Source organism: Equus przewalskii, chromosome 10 (assembly GCF_037783145.1).
Source record: "Equus przewalskii isolate Varuska chromosome 10, EquPr2, whole genome shotgun sequence".
NCBI classification, from domain to species: domain Eukaryota; kingdom Metazoa; phylum Chordata; class Mammalia; order Perissodactyla; family Equidae; genus Equus; species Equus przewalskii.
The window spans coordinates 35,288,303-35,310,540 of record NC_091840.1 but is presented as its reverse complement, the minus strand read 5'-3'; the positions used below and the strand labels follow the sequence as shown (position 1 = coordinate 35,310,540).

At 38.4% G+C, this 22,238-nt stretch overlaps 1 protein-coding gene across 1 annotated transcript in view; it reads left to right on the top strand.

Annotated features, from left to right (window-relative positions):
• The window catches only part of PPM1D (protein phosphatase, Mg2+/Mn2+ dependent 1D), a 53,893-nt gene that overhangs the window by 14,327 nt on the left and 17,328 nt on the right, over window positions 1-22,238 (top strand). Inside the window, exons 3-4 of the mRNA XM_070562388.1 lie at window positions 2,826-3,054; window positions 12,549-12,673. Of these exons, the coding sequence (XP_070418489.1) occupies window positions 2,826-3,054; window positions 12,549-12,673 (354 nt within the window). The remainder of the gene's footprint in view (window positions 1-2,825; window positions 3,055-12,548; window positions 12,674-22,238) is intronic.

The window sequence follows — 22,238 nt, the reverse complement described above, 5'->3', positions numbered from 1 at the left end:
ACTCCCACCACTGGTTGTTGATAGACCACGTTACTCCACATCCTTAACCACACACTCTACTGTCAGACTTATGCAATCTGATAATTAGGTAGTGGCATCTCATTGTGGTTTTTAATTTGTATTCCCTGATGGTTAAAGAAGCTGAGCACCTTTGCATGTTTTTTTGGCTGTTTGGATTTCCTCTTTTGTGAAAGGCCTGTTGCATTTTTCTATTGGGTAGTCTGTCTTAACTGATTTGATTTGTAGGAACATTTTATATATTCTGGATACCGTTCCTTTAGAGGGGGGGTGTGTGTGTGTGTGTGTGTGTGTATATAACAAATATATCCTCTTCCATTTTGTGAGTTGTCTTTTGACTCTGGTAATGGTATCTTCTGACAGAAGTTGTTAATTTTGATGGTAGTACAACTTTGCAGTCATTTTCTTTATATGGCTAATCCATTCTTTCTGTTTAGGAAATTCCTCCCTACCCTGAGATCATGAATGTCCCTTCCTGTATATTTTCTGAGCATTTTAGCTTTGCTTTTTATGTTAGGTCTTTAATGTACTTGGAATTGATTTTTGTGTTTGGCATCAGGGACCCAAAATTATTATTATTTTTTTCTATTTTGTCTCAGTTGCATTTATTGACTGTCTATCCTTTCATCACTGTTCATATATTGTGTCTAAATATGGATAGGTCTGTTTCTGTGCTCGCTGTTCTGTTCTCTTGGTCCCCTTGTTTATAACTTTTCCATAAAGGTTTTGTTAGAGATTTGTTAGCATTGTTTCCAGATATGTTATACCCCTTGCTGCTATTGTGAATGGTATTTTTTTTTCAAGTTACATTTTGTAAGTTTTTGTTTTACCTAAATAGAATTGATATTTTATATAACCATATTTATATGCAATAACCTTATTGAACTTTATCAGCACCAATAATTTGTCTATAGAGTCTTTTGATTTTTCCACAAATGTTTTCTTGGGGCTGTTTTCTCTTTGCATACTTCTCTTGGTGCCTCTCAGGCTGTTTGCTTTTCTTAAATAATGGTCATAACAACAAAAACTAACAATTGAGTGCTTACTATGTGTCTAGTACTGTTGCAGGTAGTTTTACATATGTATATGTGTATATGTGTGTCTATGAATTTCTAGCTTCATCAGTGTCGGTAGCTGTTGTGCTTTCCCTCAGCAGTTGTGAAGGTCATTGTTTCATATACTGCGAGCACCTCTCTGCTGCAAGTGACAGGGCACTCTGTAGTGTGGTTCTGTCTGTGGCATGGATCGGGAAGATGCACTATGGGGTTCAAGAGATGTCTTTTCAGCTGGCCCGGTGGCGCAGCGGTTAAGTGCACACATTCCCCTTCTGCCGCCCAGGGTTCACTGGTTCAGATCCCGGGTGCGGACATGGCACCACTTGGCAAGCCATGCTGTGGTAGGCATCCCACATAAAAAGTAGAGGAAGGTGGGCACGGATGTTAGCTCAGGGCTAATCTTCCTAAAAAAAAAAAAAGTGTAAGAGATGTCTTCTCAGCGTATATAATATTGAAAAAGAAAAGAAATAGCCTGAATATTTTAGAGAACCCTTGTGGCTGTGCAAGTTGTGTGGTACTCCGTCCAGTTTTTTAGGCCCTATTTCTTCTCCCTCATCCGCTTTGAGACCCTGTTGTCCCTATCAACAGATGTACCACTTTCCTTAAAAGAAAGGTGTTCTAGTTAGTGGCAGCTTAGGGACCTCACTGTGCAGATTTAGGCACTGACCCAGCTCCTGCAGTTTTAATACTCTGCCAAGCTTCTACCATCCATTCCTGCCTCCAGCCTTTGCTGCTGCCTCTGATTTTGAGCTTTTCTGAGGCTTTGTTAACAGGGAAAACTAATGTATTGCCTCTTTTACTGACTCTGCTTTCTGCTTATGGTAGATTACAAGTTTTGCATTCTGATTTTTCCCTCAATATAATTCCATTTGTTTAAAATTCCAGGAATTCCTCAGATTTGCTTGTGACCCTTCTCTGTGTTTCATGACTGCTGTTGACTTTTTCTAATATTTATATTCTGTCCTTTCAGTAGGATTTTGGTGTGGAGAATATGTCAGTGTTTGGATTCAGTCTGCTATCTTGAACTATAAATTGTAGCTTAATGTAACAGAATATTTCAGAATTTTTAAGTCACAGTGAATTTAATTAGACAATACAGGTTTTGAAATTAAATATATGGGGTCTCTGCCACTTAATATTTGAGTTATCTTGAGCAAGTTTCTTAACCATTTCAAGTATTGATTTCTTCATCTGCAAAATGAAAATTGTGGGAATAATCTTACCTATCTCATAGGTTTGTTGCAAGTATTATTTGAGATAATACATGTAGAGCTCTTAGCCTAGAACCTGGTATACAGTAAGTGCTCAATAAATCTTATTCATTAGGTTATGAATATTCAAAATAGTTATTTTAAAAACAAATCAAGTAGCTTTTTTGGAAAATCTTTTTGAAGAGAAATTAATAAGCAGATGCTAAGCTACTGGCCATATGGTATCAAAACTCTTAACACATCCTTGCCACTAAATGTAGTTAGGACTAAGACTTATGTGGAACGAGTCTATCTATCTTGTAATATTTTTCTCCTAGGATCGGTTTGATGTTTGTAATATAATTGCATTATTTATAAAATTAATTTATTAATGGTGAATGGATTAATGCAAGTCCTTGAATAGCTTTCAAAATATTTTTCTTAAATTTTTCCTATGTTAATTCAAATTTTTCCATGCTAATCCAGCGTATGTTGCTGTTTTTATTGATACAGTATTAATGTTTGTACCTGAAAGAGTAAAATATTTTATTTCTTATTACAGCAGAATGGCCAAAGACTATGACAGGTCTTCCCAGCACGTCAGGGACAACTGCCAGTGTGGTCATCATACGGGGCATGAAGATGTATGTAGCTCACGTGGGTGACTCAGGGGTGGTTCTTGGAATTCAGGATGACCCGAAGGATGATTTTGTCAGAGCTGTGGAGGTGACACAGGACCATAAGCCAGAACTTCCCAAGGAAAGAGAACGAATCGAAGGACTTGGTGGGAGGTAATCATTGTGCTGTTTTGTCTTTTCCTCTCTTGGTTCTGTTTAGTCCTTTTCTGCTTTACTAACCGGATCGACCTACTTATCCCTTTTAGGGAAGTTACTTTCTTAGTATTACAGGTTTTTAGTTTGCCTGGTAAACTACCCGTGTATTCATAGTTATCTCATTATTTTGAATTGATTGTTTTATTTCTGATGATGGCTCCAAAGGGAAATAATATTTCAGTATGATTCAAGTAATAATACATACAAGGATTTATTGAGAACCTTTTACATAAATACTGATTAGCATGACCTTCACAATTTGGACACAGCAGCTCTTAGAGTTGAGAATAGAACAGTTTGAATCTGGCTTTGGGAATAGAGTTTTGTGAAGTTTTCAGCTTCTTCTTTGATTTCTAAGTCATATGTGCTGCAAACCTTTCTTCTTATTTTCTCTGTTTCAATTTGTTTCAATGTGTAGATAATTTGTAAACTATGAACTGTAATTGACTTCAGCATAATATTTTTATGATACAAACTAAAATGTAAGATTATTCTAAAAATCAGAGGAATGAGTAGCATGAAGAAATGTAAAAATTATCCCAATACTAATTTTTAAAAATCAAGGGTCTGAGGCAAGTTAAATAGAATCCAGTGGTTTCTAAACAATTATTCTAACTAAAACCTTACCGTGATTTTGTTACTTGCCTCCTCTTTCTTGCTTTTATTAAATCTAAATTGGTCTTTTTCAGAGAAATAATAAACTAGGGAAAATAATTAACATCCTTAAGCTATAAGGAGTTCAAAAAATCAGTAAGAAAAACACTGAAAGACTACCACCCTCACATAGATGGATAAAGGAGGAAGTTTGAACAATAACAATAATGCAAAAGAATAGTGAGCATTTGAAAAAATGTTTAATATTATTCAAATGAAACTCTACTTCCTGCTATTGGGTTAGCAAAGATTAAGAAACCCGACAGATACTCCTTAATATTTTTGTTGAAATGGATGTCCTGTGGTAGGATTACAAATTGGTATGACCTGTATAGAATATAATGCATAACACTAGCTTTAAATGTTTATAGACTCAGTAATTTCAGGAATCTACTCTAAAGAAGAATTCTGAAATGTGGACAAAAATATCTGAACAGAGTTATTGACTGCAGCAGTGCTTAATGACTGTTAAAAGCTAGAAGTAACTCGAAGGCCCAATAGCTGGAGAATGGTTAAGTATATTATAATGCATATTCATAACATTGAATATGATGTAGCCATTAAAAATAATGTTTATTGAGCCAGCCCTAATGCCCTAGTGGTTAAAGTTTGGCATGCTCCACTTTGGTGCCCTAGGTTTGGTTCCTGGGCATGGAACCACACGACTCGTCTGTCAGTAGCCATGCTGTGGTGGTGGCTCACATAGAAGAACTAGAAGGACTTACAACTAGGATATACAACCATGCCCTGGAGTTTTGGGGAGGGAAAAAAAAGGGAGGAAGATTGGCAACAGATGTTATTAGCTCCGGGTGAATCTTTCCTAGCAAAAAATAAAAAGAAAAATAATGTTTATAGATAAATTTTAAAAAATCACAGTGTTGTGAAAATTTTCAAACATGAGTAAAGGTAAAGAGAGTAATATAATGAACTCCCATATATAGGGGGGATTTTTTTCTTTTGAGGAAGATTAGACCTGAGCTAACATCTGCTGCCAATCCTCCTCTTTTTGCTGAGGAAGACTGGCCCTGAGCTAACATCTATGCCCATCTTCCTCTACTTTATATATGGGATGCCTACCACAGCATGGCTTTTGCCAAGCAGTGCTATATCCGCACCCGGGATCTGAACCGGTGAACCCTGGGCCACCGAGAAGCAGAACATGTGAACTTAACTGCTGCACCACCAGGCCAGCCCCTAGGGGGATTTTTATTAATATAGGAGAATGCTTATTGGTCACAAAAACAGCAGGATATAAAATTATATTTGTAGTGTGACCCCCAACTATGAAGAGAAACAGGAATAGAAGTACGCCAAATGTTAACTTTCTGAGTGCTGATTTTTGTATATGCATATATATATATTTGATGGTAGCATTCATTTGGTTAAAATTCAAGTAGTAGAAAACAGTGTACTATAGAAGATCTCCCACCTACTGTCCCGCAGGCTGCCCAGTTCCCCTCCACCTACAAGAAACTGATATTACTGTGTATCCTTCAATAGATGTCCATATACAATCAAATATTAAGCTGTTCCATGTACAGATGTACCATCATTTATTTAGCTAGTCTCCTTTTGAAGGATATTTATTTCTAATTTTTTTATTATCAACACTATTATAATATGAATAATTTTGCACATGCATCTTTTTTGTACAGTGCAAGTATATTTGTAGGATCATTTCCTAGAAGTGAAATTGCTGGGCTGAAGAAGAGTGTGTTTTGATTATTGATAACTGTCTCCATGGATGTTGTACTGCTTTATACTTCTATCAGCAGTGTATGTGGATGCCCTTGACAACACACTTACAGAACTTGCTGATCATATCCCATTTTAGGTAAAAAAAAAAAAAAAAAGGCGGGGGCTGGTCCTGTGGCCGAGTGGTTAAGTTTGTCCACTCTGCTTTGGTAGCCCAGAGTTTTGCTGGTTCGGATCCCGGGGTCAGACCTAGCACTGCTCATCAGGCCATGCTGAGGCGGCATCCCACATACCACAACTGGAAGGATCTACAACTAGAATATACAGCTATGTACTGGGGGGGTTTGGGGAGAAGAAGAAGAAGAAAAAAAAGATTGGCAACAGATGTTAGCCCAGGGGCCAATCTTTAAAAAAAAAGGGGGGGGGTTAGGGGAGGGCCATCTTGGTGATCTTTTAATTTGATTTTATGAGAAATGTTAAATATCTTTTTTTTATTTGGTTAAGAGCAATTTATATTTCTGTTTCCTTTTCTGTTGATATTCTTTGTTCATTGAGGCAGGGAGATTCTTAGCCTTTTTTCTGATTAATGTGTAGGAGCCACTTATACACCAGAGAAATTAGTATGTATGTGATTTGAGTTTCAGATATTTTCAGTTTGTCTTTTGGTTATGTGCCTGGAATTTTTTTTTCCCACATGGAAGTTTATTTTAATGCAGTTGAATTTATCAATCTCTTCTGTTATGACTTTTGGTTTTTGTGCCGTACATACAATTCTTCCACTCTGAGATCATTAGAAAGTCTTCTAGGGGCCGGCCCACTGATGTAGTAGTTTAAGTTCATGTGCTTAACTTAAAAAAAGTCTTCTATATTTTCTTCTAGTAGAGAGGTTATGAATATTTTTCATCTTAGGGACCCTTTACAGTCTTCAAAATTGAGGATCTCAAAGAGCTTTTTGTTTATATGGGTTATACCTATTGATTTTAGGATTGAAAATGGAGACATTTTCAAATATTTGTTAATTGATTGAAAAATAACAATGTTAAACCCATTATGTGTTAGCATAAAGAACATTTTTTATGAAAAAATAGCTGTTTTCCAAAACATTTAGTGAGAGGATTGGCATTGTTTGACATTTTTGCAAGTCTCTTAATGTCTGGCTTAATTGGTATTAGCTAGGTCCTCCTAGCTGCTTCTGCATTCAGTCTGTTGTGGTATATTATTTTGGTTGCACCGTCTGAAGTAAAATCTGGTCTTACGTAGATATATAATTGGAAAAGGGAGGAGTATTTCAGTAGCTTTTCCATGTGTAGGGGATATTCTTCTTTGATACTCTTCCAAAACTCAAGAAGAGGTGGTTTGTTAAAGATTAATAATGGTGTGGTATCTGAAATCACATCAATGACCTTTTCATACTCTTACGTTAAGAGCCATAGGTCTGTCAATTAAGAGCCATTGGTTAGTGATTTTTTTGTTGTTATTGAGGAAGATCAGCCTTGAGCTAACATCTGTTGCCAATCTTTCTCTTTTCCTTGAGGAAGATTGTCACTGAACTAACATCTGTACCAATCTTCCTCTATTTTATATGTGGGATGCCATTACAGTGTGACTTGACAAGCGGTGTGTAGGTCTGCACCAGGGAAGTGAACCTATGAACCCTGGGCTGCTGAAGTGGAGCGCATGAACTTAACCACTAAGCCACTGGCCTGGCCGCTAAATGATTTTTTTATCCATGTATTTTTAAATTATTTATTTTTTTTGAGGAAGATTAGCCCTGAGCTAACGTCTGCCACCAATCTTCCTCTTTCTTCTTCTTCTTCTTCTTTTTTGCTGAGGAAGACTGGCCCTGAGCTAACATCCATGCCCATCTTCCTCTACTTTTTATATGTGGGACGCCTGCCACAGCATGGCTTGCCAAGTGGTGCCATGTCCGTACCCAGGATCCAAACCAGTGAACCCCAGGCTGCTGAACCAAGTGGAATGTATCCACTTAACTGCTGTGCCACCGGGCCAGCCCCTAAATTATTATTATTAACAGACTTTGTTTTTTAGAGCAGTTTTAGGTTGACAGCAAAATTTTTTTTTTTTTGAGGAAGATTAGCCCTGAGCTAACATCTGCTGCCAATCCTCCTCTTTTTGCTGAGGAAGTCTGGCCCTGAGCTAACATCCATGACCATCTTCCTCTACTTTATAGGTGGGACTCCTGCCATATCATGGCTTGACAAGTGGTGCCATGTCTGCACCTGGGATCCGAACTGGCGAACCCTGGGCTGCCGAAGCAGAACATGTGCACTTAACTGCTGTGCCACTGGGCCGGTCCCTTGACAGCAAAATTGAGTGGGAAGTACAGGGAGTTCCCTTATACTCCATGCCCTCTTCTATATGCACAGCCTCTCCCACTGTCAATATCCTGCACCACAGTGGTACATTTGTTACAGTCACTGACCCTACATTGACACATTATCACCCCAAGTCCATAGTTTCTGTTAGGACTGCTCTTGGTGGTGTACGTTCTAGGGTTTTGACAAATGTATAATGAAATGTATCTACCATTATAGTAGCATACAGAATAATTTCACTGTCCTAAAAATCCTCTCTGCTCTCCCTGTGTATCCCTTCTTCCCAATGACCATTGGTCTTTTTATTGTCTCCATTGTTTTCCCTTTTCCAGAATGTTGTATAATTGGAATCATATAGTATATAGCCCTCATGCATGATTTTGTAACATATGCATTGGTCATCTGTAAAATATTGGTTTGCTGAGTTATGTAGATCATCCAAATATTGACACATTTTATTGTACAATATCATATCAATTCATATAGCCTCTTAAAAACTCAATTCTATACACATGGTCTTGGTAATACTATGAAAATAATTTTGAACCCACAGACCCCCTGAAAAGGTCTGGGGGAGTCCCAGGGGCCCTTGAACCATATTTTAAGAACCACTTTTCTAGTACTTGTAATAGTTTCATCTTTTACGTTTTAGTCTTCAGTCTCTCGAATTTAAAATACAAGCTCTGTGGTAGGGATACAAGTTAATATTTTTTTCTTGGTGGCTATCAGTAGCCACTTGAACAATTATACATCTTTTCCTTACTGATTAGAAGACTTACCAGGCTTGGGGCTGGCCCCGTGGCTGAGTGGTTAAGTTCGCGCACTCCGCTGCAGGAGGCCCAGTGTTTCGTTGGCTTGAATCCTGGGTGCGGACATGGCACTGCTCATCAAGCCACGCTGGGGCAGCGTCCCACATGCCACAACTAGAAGGACCCACAACGAAGAATATACAACTGTGTACCGGGGGGCTTTGGGGAGAAAAAGGAAAAATAAAATCTTAAAAAAAAAAAAAAGAATTAGCAGGCTTAAAACCCTTCTTCAGTGGGAAGATGACCTTGAGTTTACTCTCTTCCAGCGCTGTTTCTCTGGTTAAGATAAATATGGAGTGTCAGCTCTGTTACAAGGCAACATTGCTTATTGTAGAATGACCCTTGAATGGAAGTGCATCTGGATAGGGAAGATTTTGAATGGACTACAAATTTCTGTTGGGAAGCACAGACCTTAGCTCCCCTTTGCACGTGCAGTTTGACTTGTGCAGGGACCAGAAAGTCATGGGCTATTATAAGACACTGATTCCTGTGGCATATGCATCTCACTTGGACGGGCTAGAAAATGGCTCCTGGATTTCTGTAAGGATCAGTGCTGAAGACAACATGACTGAAGCTGCTGTCCTAGCATACTGTGTCCTATATCCCACAAAGTTAAATGAGCCTGATGTCATGATATAGTTTATCTGATCTTATGAGACCGAAGGTCAGTCTCTATCTGAGACCATCGCTGGTAGTCATGCAAAGTGGGCTTTGCAATTATAAACTGAAATCTTGTATATATTGGGGTCTTTTTCTGGGCTTTCTATTTTTTTATACTGCCCATGTACCAATACCATATATATATATATATATATTTATGTATGAGGAAGATTGGCTGTGAGCTAAATCTGTTGCCAATCTTCCTCTTTTTGCTTGAGGAAGATTGTCCCTGAACTAACATCTGTTCCAGTCTTCCTCTATTTTGTATGTGGCATGCTGCCACAGCGTGGCTTGATGAGTGATGTGTGGGTCTGCGCCTGGGATCGAACCTGCGAACCCTGGGCCGCAGAAGTGGAGTGTACGAACTTAACCACTATGCCACCAGGTTGAGCCCCCCCCATATTTATTTTTAATTGAGGCTTTATTATGATTTTTAATATTGGTAGGGCTGACCCATTCTCATTAATCTTTTAAAAAATATTTTTCTTGACTTCTTTATCTTTCTATATGAATTTTTAAATTACATTTTCTTTGATTTTAATATCTTTTTTTAGGGTTTGTGTTTTTTGCCTTATCACTTAAAATACCATCTGGATAGTTGGACAGATGCTCTTTGTCATTTGGGAGCAGGTGTCTTTTTGCACAAATTGAGCTGTTTTATTATAAGTTATTTCCTTCTTTCCCCCTGTCTCACCCTAGGCAACTGGCCAGTGCTCTGTTTTTCCAGCCTTCTGTTGCTGCTCAGTCAGCTCTCTGCATATCAGGCTGTTCCTTTGTGTATGCCTTTTAGTCATACAGGTCAATGGCAGGAAGTTCAATAAAAGTGTCTTTTATAACATTACTCTGGTTTTTTGAAAATGGATTTAAAACTTTGTTTTGACCAGTACCATTATTTTGTCTTTTGTTCCTCAGAAACACAGAGACCATAATATCCTTGAATATTAGCAGAGTTCCTAGTAGAGTCATTTATATTGGCAGCAGTTTGGATAGCTACTGTAATTACTTAAGTGTTAAGCCTCACTCTTTAGGGAGCAGCTTTGGGAAAGAACAACAGGGGTTAAGGTGGTATGAAGGCAGAATGTTGTTGGTGTCTCTTCTCCTGTAAGTCTTAAGTTTCATAGATTTTTGTGAATGGTAGATTTAGTCTTTACTCTCCTATTCGCTTTTGAGGATCAGCATTGGAGAAAGCATAAAATAAAAAAAGGCTGCCTTTGACGTTCTCTTACTATGACCCAGAACAGTGTTGCTTTCAGAATTGTCAATTAAACTGGTCTTCTCAAAAGGGATGGTAAATGAGCAGCTCTTGAATTTCTCTACTATGTTAACATCCATAGTGTTTTTTATGATCATTCTGTACTTGCTTCATTCCTTCTCTATGCTATCCAGTACAGTAGCCACTAGCCACAGTTACAGTGTTCAGTAGCCACACATGGCTAGTGGTTACTCTACTGGACAGGGCAGAGTGAACATTTCTGTCATTGCAGGAAGTTTCATGAAACAGAGCTGCTCAGATCTCCTGGCCTACCCTTGTCAGATGAGCTTGTTTTCTGTTTTAGAAAGAAGATTGAGGTGGTTATCCTTCTGCCATCTTGATGTTTTTCTTGGCTCAGAGGAAGATTGGTCTTTTCTCATTTTTAAGGTTTATGCCTTTTTTTTTCTTATCTTAGGACTTTTGTTCCATTTGTTATCTCTTCTCTCTCTGGTATCTTCATTCCTTTGAAGTTAGAACAGAGATAGAAAAGCCTTAGTGGAGGTTAACTGGCTGGCTGCTGCTGAGGTGTAGGGCATTTCACACTGACGTTCCTTTGGAGGGGGTCACCGTTATTGGTCCTCTCTTCAGCTTTCCATATCTTGCAGCCAGTTTAGTTTTAGTATAGGTGTATTCAGTGTTCATTAAGTTTAGGGAGATAGAGTCATGCTACTCAAAGTCAACATAGTAAACTAATAAGAGACTCTTGCATACATCAGGATATCATAGTACCCATTAATAATAAGAAAAATAACTGCGGAGAAGACCACGTATTATTGTCAGCTGGCCTGCTGTAGATGAAACGAAACTTCAGATTATAATCAAAGGATTTCGGGGCACACATGGAACCTGAGTTAGAAAACTTAATTAGATTATCTTAATATCATCTGTTTTTGAGAGTCTTGGGAAGCAACTTCCATCTTATGCATATCTGTTAGGTGGACCTAATGTCAGGTAGGCTAATATTATTTCTTGGAAATGTTCTTTGCCATTCTTCCACCTTTTATAGCTTTCCAGAGGAGCATTTCTCTTCTATTGATTTTGTTTTTAAAGTCAGATAGATTATGATTAAATTGATTTAAGGGTCGGTTTCCCATTTCAGTCATACCAGGCAGAGATTGAGAAAACCATCCCTGTTGTGTTAATTTTTTTTGTTCAGAGATTTGACATATTTCCATGTTTTAAGCACCCTACAGTGTACTAACTCCTCTGTGTATTAATTACAGATTTCTGTTACTCCTCTGCTAAATTTCTGGGACGGTTTTCTTATTTTGTAACTCTCAAATCTACATCTCTACAGCTGATCTGTTTCCAGAGTCTAGTCTCACACTGCTAATTACAGAAATATCTACATACAAAGATAATTCTATTGAGATATTTCCTATTCATATCAAAAATATTAAAGCTGAAGTTCTCCTGATTTCACTACCCTCAAATCCTTCAAAAACTGTATAACCTTTCCTTTTTAATTTCTTTCATCATGATTTAATTCATCTCCATTTATAACCTCTTCTTTCTCCCCTCAATTTTTTAAAAGATTTTATTTTTCCTTTTTCTCCCAAAGCCCCCTGGTACATAGTTGTACATTTTTAGTTGCGCTTAGTTCTGGCACGTGGGATGCCGCCTCAGCATGGCTTGATGAGCAGAGTCATGCCTGCGCCCAGGATCCGATCCAGCGAAACCCTGGGCTACTGAAGCAGAGCGCACGAACCCAACCACTCGGCCATGGGGTGGGCCCCTCTCCCCTCAATTTTTTTAGTTATCAAGTTATCTTGTTTTTTTCTTTGACATAATATCTACGTTTTTCTTCCCATTACTTCCATTCCATTCTGTCTAGCCTACTTGAGTAATCTCTAAATTTTCCTCATCGTAATCTACCCTATTTTTTCTTTCCACTCTGAAGAGAAAGTTTAGTTTATGCATCATTGTATTTGAAACAAATAAGTCATTATTTTGTGGTGATATAATCTGATTGTATTAGTTACTTAACACATCAGGCTACCTTAGTTATATTTTAGTAATTGCGTATTTATGTGAACTCTTTTTTAGTGTGATGAACAAGTCTGGAGTGAATCGTGTAGTTTGGAAACGACCTCGGCTCACTCATAATGGACCTGTTAGAAGGAGCACAGTTATTGACCAGATTCCTTTTTTGGCAGTAGCAAGAGCACTTGGTAAGTAGGCCTTATATTTGGTAAAATCATACTGGATTTTCTACAATATATGGTGGTAAAACAGAAGAGACTGAGCACGAAACCCTCGTTTAGCACATAATGGGGATAGAGATGTGATGATATTATATTAAATGCTTTAAAAGCTAATTGAGGGGCAGGTTAAAGTATGGATTTCAGTGCCACTTGCTCTTGGGTCATGAATCACGTTCAGTGTTTTGGTAATTCCTGTCTATACTCAGGGAAGTATATGTATGCCTTGATGTTACCCTTAAAACTATTTCTCAATGTCCTTCTCTACTTTGGCTCTTCATATTTCTCTTAAGAACCTTCAAAACTCTTTTTTCTTTAGCTAGTGAAGTAAATTGTCCATGACAAAATAAAAGTACGTATTTTCTGGTCTGCCTCATTTTGGAAGGAAGGCTAGAGAATTATAGCTATAGAAATTTCTTACCTTCAATGTGCTGGTTAAATTTTCTTCTAAAGAAAATTTCTCTTAGAAAACAGCAGTTTTTTCCTTCTCTAACAGACACTTGAGTACTGACTTGGTGCTGTGTACTGCGTTAAGTTTTGGAGAGAGAATACAGACGTACCCTGTCTGCCCTCATGGAGCAGGACTGTGTAGTTGGGGAGACAGGCAATAAAGAAGTAAGCTTGTAAATGAACTAATAACAGATTAGGAAATATTATGAAAGAAAGAAATGGGGTCCTGTGATAAAGATTAGTTTAGAAGGGAAAAACTATTTTAGATAGTGTGATAGCAATGCTCCTTTTAGGAAGTGTTATTTTAGCTGAGATTTGATGGCTGAGAAGGAGCTCTTCTTTTTTTTTTTTTAATGATTGGCACCTGAGCTAACATCTGTTGCCAATCTTCTTTTTATTTCTCTTTTTTCTTTCTCCCCCAGTGCCCCCCAGTACATCATTGTGTATTCTAGTTGTGGGTCCTTCTAGTTGTGCTATGTGGGATGCCGCCTCAGCACGGCTTGATGAACAGTGCTAGGTCCATGCCCAGGATCTGAACCAGCAAAACCCTGGGCCGCTGAAGCAGAATGTGCAAACTTAACCACTCGGCCACAGGGCTGGCCCCAAAAGAAGTTATTCTTGTGGAGAACCTGTTGAAGACTATTCCAGGCATGGATCCTGAATTGGGAGAGAGCTTGGCATGTTCTAGGAATTATTAAAAGACTGGAGTTAATGAGGAAGACATGGGCCATGTCATGGCAGATATTCACATTCTAGTCTTAAATGTACTGAGAAACATTGAAGGGTATCAAGCTAGGGATTAACATCATCTGATTTGCATTTTCAAAAGATCATTTTACCTACCATATTACTCTCTCTTGTTCATCTTTGGTGATCAAATGCACGTAGTCACAATCTTCATGGAGCTTACAATCTGGTAGGGGTAATAGATAAACAAATGAGAAAATGATTCTAAAAAGTGTCATAAAGGAATTAAGATGATGTGCCAGTATTTGGTGGGAGGGATAGTGGGTAGCAAGGGAGGGCTACTTTAGAGAGGGTGATCAAAGAACATTCTTTCAGAAGGTGACATTTGAGCAAGACTTGAAGGAGAAGGAGCCAAGGAAAATATCAGTCCAAGCAGAACAACAGCATTCACAAAGGCCATTAGGCAATTAGTGGACATAGGATTTGGTGGGTAGGGGTGGAGGGTCCTCCAGCATATATTCTCTTTTCCTATTCAGTAACATCCTGATTTTCTTTTGGAAAATTGTATCTCCCCTATGTGCAGTCTTAGTTTAGACATTCCTATTCACGGTCCTTTTGTAAAACATATAAAATGGTCAGGCATATGACTCCAGCTGTATCAGTCAGATTCTCTATTCCAGGATTTTGAATTGTGAATCTAGTAAGGACAAAAATTAAAAACAAAAAAACTTGTTGGGATGAATTTATGCTAGTGATACTGACTCTTTTGACAGTGCCCATTGGTATGGTTGTTTTTGCTTGAAACTGACCTGTTTCTGTGCGTAGTTCTTCAGCTTCTTGTCTATTGTGTGAGCTACTTGATTTTTTCTTGAGTTGTGTTTTTGGCGTAAGTTAACCTGAGCTGTAAATTGTCTTTTGCAAGCAAAGAATCCTCATGCAGGAAGTAAAGGGCTTGATGTCTTTAAGGAAGCCACTCTGAGAAAGAGGAGGTAGAGATATAAAATGAAGGTGGAGATGAGGACATTTACCCAATTAAGAAGGGCCATGTAGGCTAAGATAAGGAGTTTGGTGAAGACATGAGTGGTATGCAAGAACTAAATCCTACGTAACTTTCTAGACCATGATAAGGAATTTTATTTTAAATGCTTCTGGGAAGGGATTGAAGAGTGGGAGAGGAAGTATACCATAGTGATTAAGAGAGAGACTTCGGAACCAAAATTCCTAGGTTCCAATCCCAATACTGTTACTTACTATGCAAACTTGGGCAAATTTCTTAATGTATTGTGACATACTTTTGTCTGCTATAAAGTGGAGCTGATAATGCTACTTACCTCATACTGTTGTGAGTATTGGATGACTTAATACATGTTAAAGTGCTTAAAATAGTGCCTGGCACATCGAAGTCCTCTATAAATACTAGCTGTTATGATTATTGTTGTTTATTGAGGTAAGGCAGTGACATGATCCAGTTTGTTTTTCAAGGATCATTTTGGCTGCTTTGACTAAAATTATGAGGTGATAAAATTGGAGGCAAGGATACCCTTTAGGGGCGTGTAGCAGTATGCTAGGCACTTTGCTTATTTTATAGACTTGCAGAACTAGAAGGCTGTCTAAGTTACCTAGGTCATTCTCTCATACATTCATATGTGATGGAATTGACCCTCCCATTGTTAACAAGGAGAAAGATGGGGGAAGATGATAGTCAGTTGCTATTTACATTTTGGTTAGATGGTAAATTTCAGGGTGACTACTGCCATTTGTAATGTGAGTGAGCTTTGAAGGAGGGCATGGGGGCAAGGAATTATTAGTACTAAAGAAGAGAGATTTTTTTATGGGGAACTCAACTCATTTGACTGAGGGCAAGGTCTTACCTCAGGTTCAAAAGTAAGATGAACCTTCAGTTTAGAAAAGTAGATGCCGTGGGGCTGGCCCCTGGCCAAGTGGTTAAGTTCACACGCTCCGCTTCAGTGGCCCAGGGTTTCGCTGGTTCAGATCCTGGGCACGAACATGGCACCGCTCATCAGGCCATGCTGAGATGGCGTCCACATAGCACAACCAGAGGCACTCACAACTAGAATATACAACTATGTACTAGGGGAGTTTGGGGAGAAGAAGAAAAAGGAAGAAAAAGAGAAGATTGGCAGCAGTTGTTAGCTCAGGTGCCAATCTTTAAAAAAAAAAAAAAGGAAAGAAACGAAAAGTAGATGCCAAGTCTTTTTGTATATATGAAGTGTGTGTGCCAAGCATTTCAAGTAAGCCTTGAAATCCTGCAGTGATTGTGTAGAGGAAGAGAAGGAACAGGTAAGGGACTGGCAGAAAGAGCAGGAAAACCAACTTGTTTTTCTGTTTCAGACATTCCTACTCAGTTCAGAGATACTCTCTAGGGTAATTCAGACAAGAAGTAATTCAACCCTTACTTGAATATCTTCAGTAATCTTTACTTAATGTTTCAAAATACAAACTTTTGCGTTTTGAACATCTCTGATAGTTATTGTATTGAGTTAAAATCTGCCTCCTTGAATCTTTCAGACATTGGCTCTAGTTTTGTGTGCTGAAATGAAAACAAGGCAGTGTATTTGTTTTGCCAGTTGTATAATGACATTTACGTCTTCAAAATTGGCGAGCTTCTTTCTCTAGTCTTTCATCTAGTCTAATTTCAGACCCTTCATTATTCTTGTCATGTTTCTCTAGATGTTTCCTTCAATAAATATGATTCCAGAATTGAGGACACTCTATAAAATGTGATCTGACCAGTTTGAAGTACAATGGAAATATTCGTTTCCTGCTATCTGAGCATTGTGCTTCTACTGATGGAGTCCTGGAATCCTGACTGTCATTAGCTTTTAGTAATCATAGCACGTTTGTTGGCTTATTAAACTCAGATCTTTAGATATTTTTCTTATAAACCATTATCAGGTCATTTCTCTATTACGTACCCTGTTGGTTTTTATTGGGATGGTGTGAGGGGGAGGAGATAGAGACTGAATAATAGGAACATTAGATGAGTTTCTTGCAGAATGTATTAATCTAAACAAATGGTATTGATTAATATATTGGTATCTGTTGGAGAGAGAAAGATCTTGATTGATGTGACACTTTTTTCTTTTCTCTTGTTTCAATGTTTGTTATTGTCTGGAAAAAGAAATAGAGTGTGTAGTCCTTGATTTTGTATGTTGCACAAATATTCAGAAGTACTTAGGCAGCAGGGTATTAGTGTTGTTTTAAAGTGTCTCTCCACAGAGTGCTTTTAGTTACAAGAGAGAAGAAATAGTAATTAGAGAGAGATCAGGCAATAGTTGACTGAATGATCAAAATTACCATCACTAATGAGGAATAGTTGGACATTGTGTGCTTGCAGAGGTTGTGATATGCTGAGAGGAACATGATATCCCCTATGTAGTACTCTGGCCAGAAATACATAACCTCAGTCCTCTTAAAAGGAGGCTGAAGAAGGTTTATAAGAAAATGCTATTCCTTGTCCTAGGCTGGATCCTACAAAGGTCATTATTAGGCCGTATGATAATTTGGAATATGGACGATAGGTGGTAGATTACGTAAATATTATATCAATGTAAATTTATGAAGCTGATTACTCTGCTGTAGTTATATAAGAGAATATCTGTATTTGTAGAAAATATACTTTGAAGTATTTAGGGTAAAGGGCCATCATTTATATTTTATACACACCCAGTATATATATGTATATATATAGGTAGATAGAAAACAATAAAGTAAGTGGAGCAAAATGTTGTCAATATGAATGTGAGTAAAGAGTTAAGGGGCTGGCTCAGTGGCACAGCAGTTCAGTGCACACATTCCGCTTCTCGGCAGCCCGGGGTTCGCCGGTTCGGATCCCGGGGGCTGACATGGCTCTGCTTGGCAAAAAGCCATGCTGTGGTAGATGTCCCACATATAAAGTAGAGGAAGATGGGCATGGATGTTAGCTCAGGGCCAGTCTTCCTCAGCAAAAAGAGGAGGATTGGCAGCAGATGTTAGCTCAGGGCTAATCTTCCTCAAAAAAAAAAAGGCTGACAATAATATGAAATTTAATAAGAATAAATATAAAGTACTAGGCTTACATTCAGAACATTATTTGAGAGACATCTGCTTTCATAGCAGCATTTCATAGGAAAAAGAACTAGGGGTATATTTTTTTAGTTGATTACTCACGAGCATGAGATAATCCAACAGTGTTAAGTGTAAGTTAGACATAAAAAATAATGCAGGCTTAGAATACAGTAATAGAATATCCAGAGTAAGGGAATGGTTATGCCACTATACTCTGTACTTAAAAATATATCCAAAGGAGGATGACCAAGTTGGAGGTGGTTCTAAGGTCATATTGTAATAGGAAGAAAACTAACAAATTGAATGTTTTTGAGTGTGCCAGGTACTATGGAAAGTGCTTTTACATGTTGTTTCATTTTTACACTTTATAAAATGACAGGAAGATAGGGATTGTTTCCAGTTCATCAGTTAAGAAACTGCTTTAGCAGATATAGTAAATTGACCAAGTCCACATAGTTCGCATTTTGAGTACAGCTTTGTTCAACTTAAGAGTATAAGCTCTTTCCACTGTATCATGCTGCCACTCTCCTAAACTTAAACAGGATAATTTGGCAAGGTGTAGCCTGGAGTAGAAATACTGAGGACACTTATAGCTGGCTTAATATTTGTGAAGTTCTGTCATCTAGACAGAGGACTTAGCCTGATTTTTAAAAAAATAGCTGTGGAGAACTGTAAAAGAAGAGAAGATTTTAGCTCAGTAAAACAAAATTCATTACAGCTGATAAAAAACAATATTTTGTGAACTGTAGGAAGCATTTCTTTTACTAGGAATGTTCAGGTGGCTAAATGGCTACCCAGTGTGGTTGGCCTGGATTTCTGCATTGGCTAGGAAGCTAGAGAATGTAAGACTTTGAGACTCTCTTATAGTTCTGAGAGTCCATGGGAATATTGTTAAAATTGTTCATCTTTGGATAAGCCTTCTATCATAATCAAAACATCTGTTTTCCACTAGCAGTTTTCACTGGTCATTGTTTTTGAGATTTGTGCATGTCTATAAATGTAGTTCTAGTTCAGTCATGAGCTGTTGTATATTCAGTTTCTGGCTCAGGGTCTCTGATGTGGTTGCAATCAAGATGTCAGCCATGACTGTGATCATCTGAAAGTTTGACTGGGGTTGGAGCATCTCTTTCTAGGACGGCTTCCTCACATGGCTATTGGCAGGAGGCCTCAGTCCCCTGCCCTGTGGGCCTCTTTTAGGGCTACTTGATGTGGCTTCATGACATGGCAGCTGGCTTTCCCAGAGCGAGTGATCCAAGAGAGAGCAAAATAATAGCCACAAATATTTATTAAGTACCTGCTCTGTATCGGGTACTGTTCTAGGTTCTGGGGTTTCTGCAGTGAAAAAAACAGTCAAGAATTCCTGGACTCATGGAACTTACTTTCTGGTAGGGGGAAACAAATGATAAGCTAAAATAATTAGAATATATATTGTGTTATTTAGTGAAAAGTGCTACTAAGAAAAATAAATCAGGGAATGTTGTGGGAATGGTAGTATAATTTTAAATGGGGTAGAAGAGATCTGAAAATATGACATTTGAGTAAAGAGATGAGGCAGTGAGACCTATGGATGTCTGGGGCAAGAAAATTTAGGCAGAAGGAACAACAAATGCAAATATCCTTATTACTTGTGTGGGTTTTTTTTTTTTTAACTAAGCAGCTAGAAAGGTAGAATTGCCATTAACTGATACAGTAAAGACTAAAACATTGGCTGTAAGGGGAAGTCAGGAGTTCAGTTTTGGACAAGTTACCTTAAAGGTGCTTATCAGACATGAAAGTGGTGATGTCCACTTGGCTTCTGGTTACCAGAATTGACTGTAGGTGAGTTCTAGGCTGGAGATATCAGTTTGGGAGCCAGTAGCATGGAGATGGTGTTCAGAGACTTGTGACTGAATGAGGTCATCAGGGATTGAGTGTAGATAGAAAAAAGGAAAGTACTCTCACTGTTAGGATGTGGGGATATGAATGGAGAAACAAGGTAAAACAAGACTGAGAAACAGCTGCAAGTAAAATAGGAAATTCTGGAGAGAGTTTCCTCCTGAAAGCTAAGTGGAGAAAGTCTTTCAAGAAGGTAAGTAACTATTGGGGCCAGCCAGGTGGCGCAGTGGTTAAGTGTGCACGTTCCGCTTCTTGGTGACCCGGGGTTCACTGGTTTGGATCCCAGGTGCAGACATGGCACTACTTGGCATGCCATGCTGTGGTGGGCGTCCCACATGTAAGGTGGAGGAAGATGGGCATGGATGTTAGCTCAGGGCCAGTCTTCCACAGCAAAAGAGGAGCATTGGCAGCAGTTAGCTCAGGGCTAGTCTTCCTCAAAAAAGAAAAAGAAAAGTGAGTATTTCGTTATGTGTCAGTTATACCTCAATTTTTTAAAAAAAGGTATTTCAAGTATTGTTGATAGTTTAGGTAAGGGGAAGACTGAAAAATGACCAGTGGGTTTAGCAATGTGGACATTGGTGATCGTGACAAAGTAGCTTTTGGTGGGATAGTGAGACCACAATCATGATTGGAGTTGGTTCAAGGAAGAGGAGGAGGAAAATTTGACAGAGGAAGTTTAGACACTCCTCCTAGGAATTTCATTATCAAGGGAAGGAGAGAAATGGGGCTTTAGCTGGAGCGGAAAGTATAGGGTCAAAAGAGGGTATGGTGGTGGTGTTTTTAAAAAGGGAAGAAATAATAGCAGTGGATGGGAAATATCCACTAGAACAGTGAAAACTGCATGTAGAAGGTAAAAGATAATTACTATAGTAATATCCTACAGCAGTTACTCTATTTTAACATAATTTTGTAAACAAGTACATGGAAATGCATAAGTCTTTTGATATAAAAAGACTTATGTGGAGAGATGAAATTGTTTTAGTAATGAAAAAGTGCTTCTGTTTTTTCCTCTTGATTTTACTTTTCAATCACATATTTTCTCCTCAAAGATAATACCTTTTTGATTTGTCACAGTACTTCTTCAGTCCTTATTCTGGCACTTGGGGAAAATTTTTTTTTAAAGAACTGTGGTTCTAGTTTTCTTTTTTAAGTTTAACTTGTTGCATGGTAATACTTATTGGCCTATAGTAAATTAAATGTTAGTATTAGCACCATTCTTATGGTTTATGGCCATTTTTCTTCTAGTTTTTTGGGAAAGAGGGACGTTTCCTTATCAAAATTGGTACCATTTAGGGACTGATGATCGTTAATTACTCGAGTACAAATGTAACAAAGGTGCCTTCTAGTGGTTGCCTGATGGAATTGCATGTGAGTCTTGCAAATGATTTATTCATTGAACATCTTTATTAAGTACAATGTGTACCAAGCCCGTGGTCTTTGCCCTCACGGAAGCTTACAGTTTAGGGAAGGGGAGAAGGCGTTCATCAAATGATCATAAAAGGAACTGAAACGTTTGAACTCTTGAGTACTTGTATATGTGCTAATGAGAAAAAAAATAGGGGTATGGTACCTTGCTAGAGGGGCCAGAGAAGTGATAATTGAGCTGAGGTCTGAAGAACTACTGGAAGTTGAGAGAGAAAGAAACTATGTTCTAGGCATAGGAACTGCATTTGCGAACAGCTCTGTGATAGAGGAAGCATGGTGAATAAAAGCGACTCTGATGAAGACCAGTAGTATAGCTGAAACAAAGATATGGGAATAAAAGGCATAGATAAAATGAGAAAATGGTACATTTTTATAGGCTGTGGTTAAGAGTTGTGTTTTTGTCCTAAGAACAAGAGTAAACTGTTGCAGAGTTTGAGTGGGAAACATCTAACTAGATTTGTGTGTGGTATTTTTTAAATTATGGCAAAATACATGCAACATAAAATTTACTATCTTAACCATTTTACGTGTAAAGTTCAGTGGTATCAAGTACGTTTACATTGTTGTGCAACCATCACCAGCATCCATCTTAAATTTGTGTTTTAAAGAGGTGATTTTGGGGGCTGGCCGGGTGGTGTAGTGGTTGAATTCATGTGCTCAGATTCGGCAGCCTGGGATTTGCAGGTTCGGATCCAGGGGGCTGACCTACACACTGCTTGTCAAGCCATGCTGTGGCAGGCGTCCCACATGCAAAATAGAGGAAGACTGGCAACAGATGTTAGCTCAGGGCCAGTCTTCCTCTGACACACACACACACACACACACAAGAAAGAGATGATTTTAGTTGCAGTTTTGAGAATAGATTAGGTGAGGCAAAAGCTGCTGGGAAGCTTTCCATGGGAAGCCACCCACAGAGTTGGGTGTGCTGAAATTCACTAAAGGTAAGGACCACTGGGTGTTCTGTGCTTCTGATTTGGTAACCAAAACTGGCCTAGAAGGCATGCTCGGGCCAGCCTGGTGGCACAGCGGT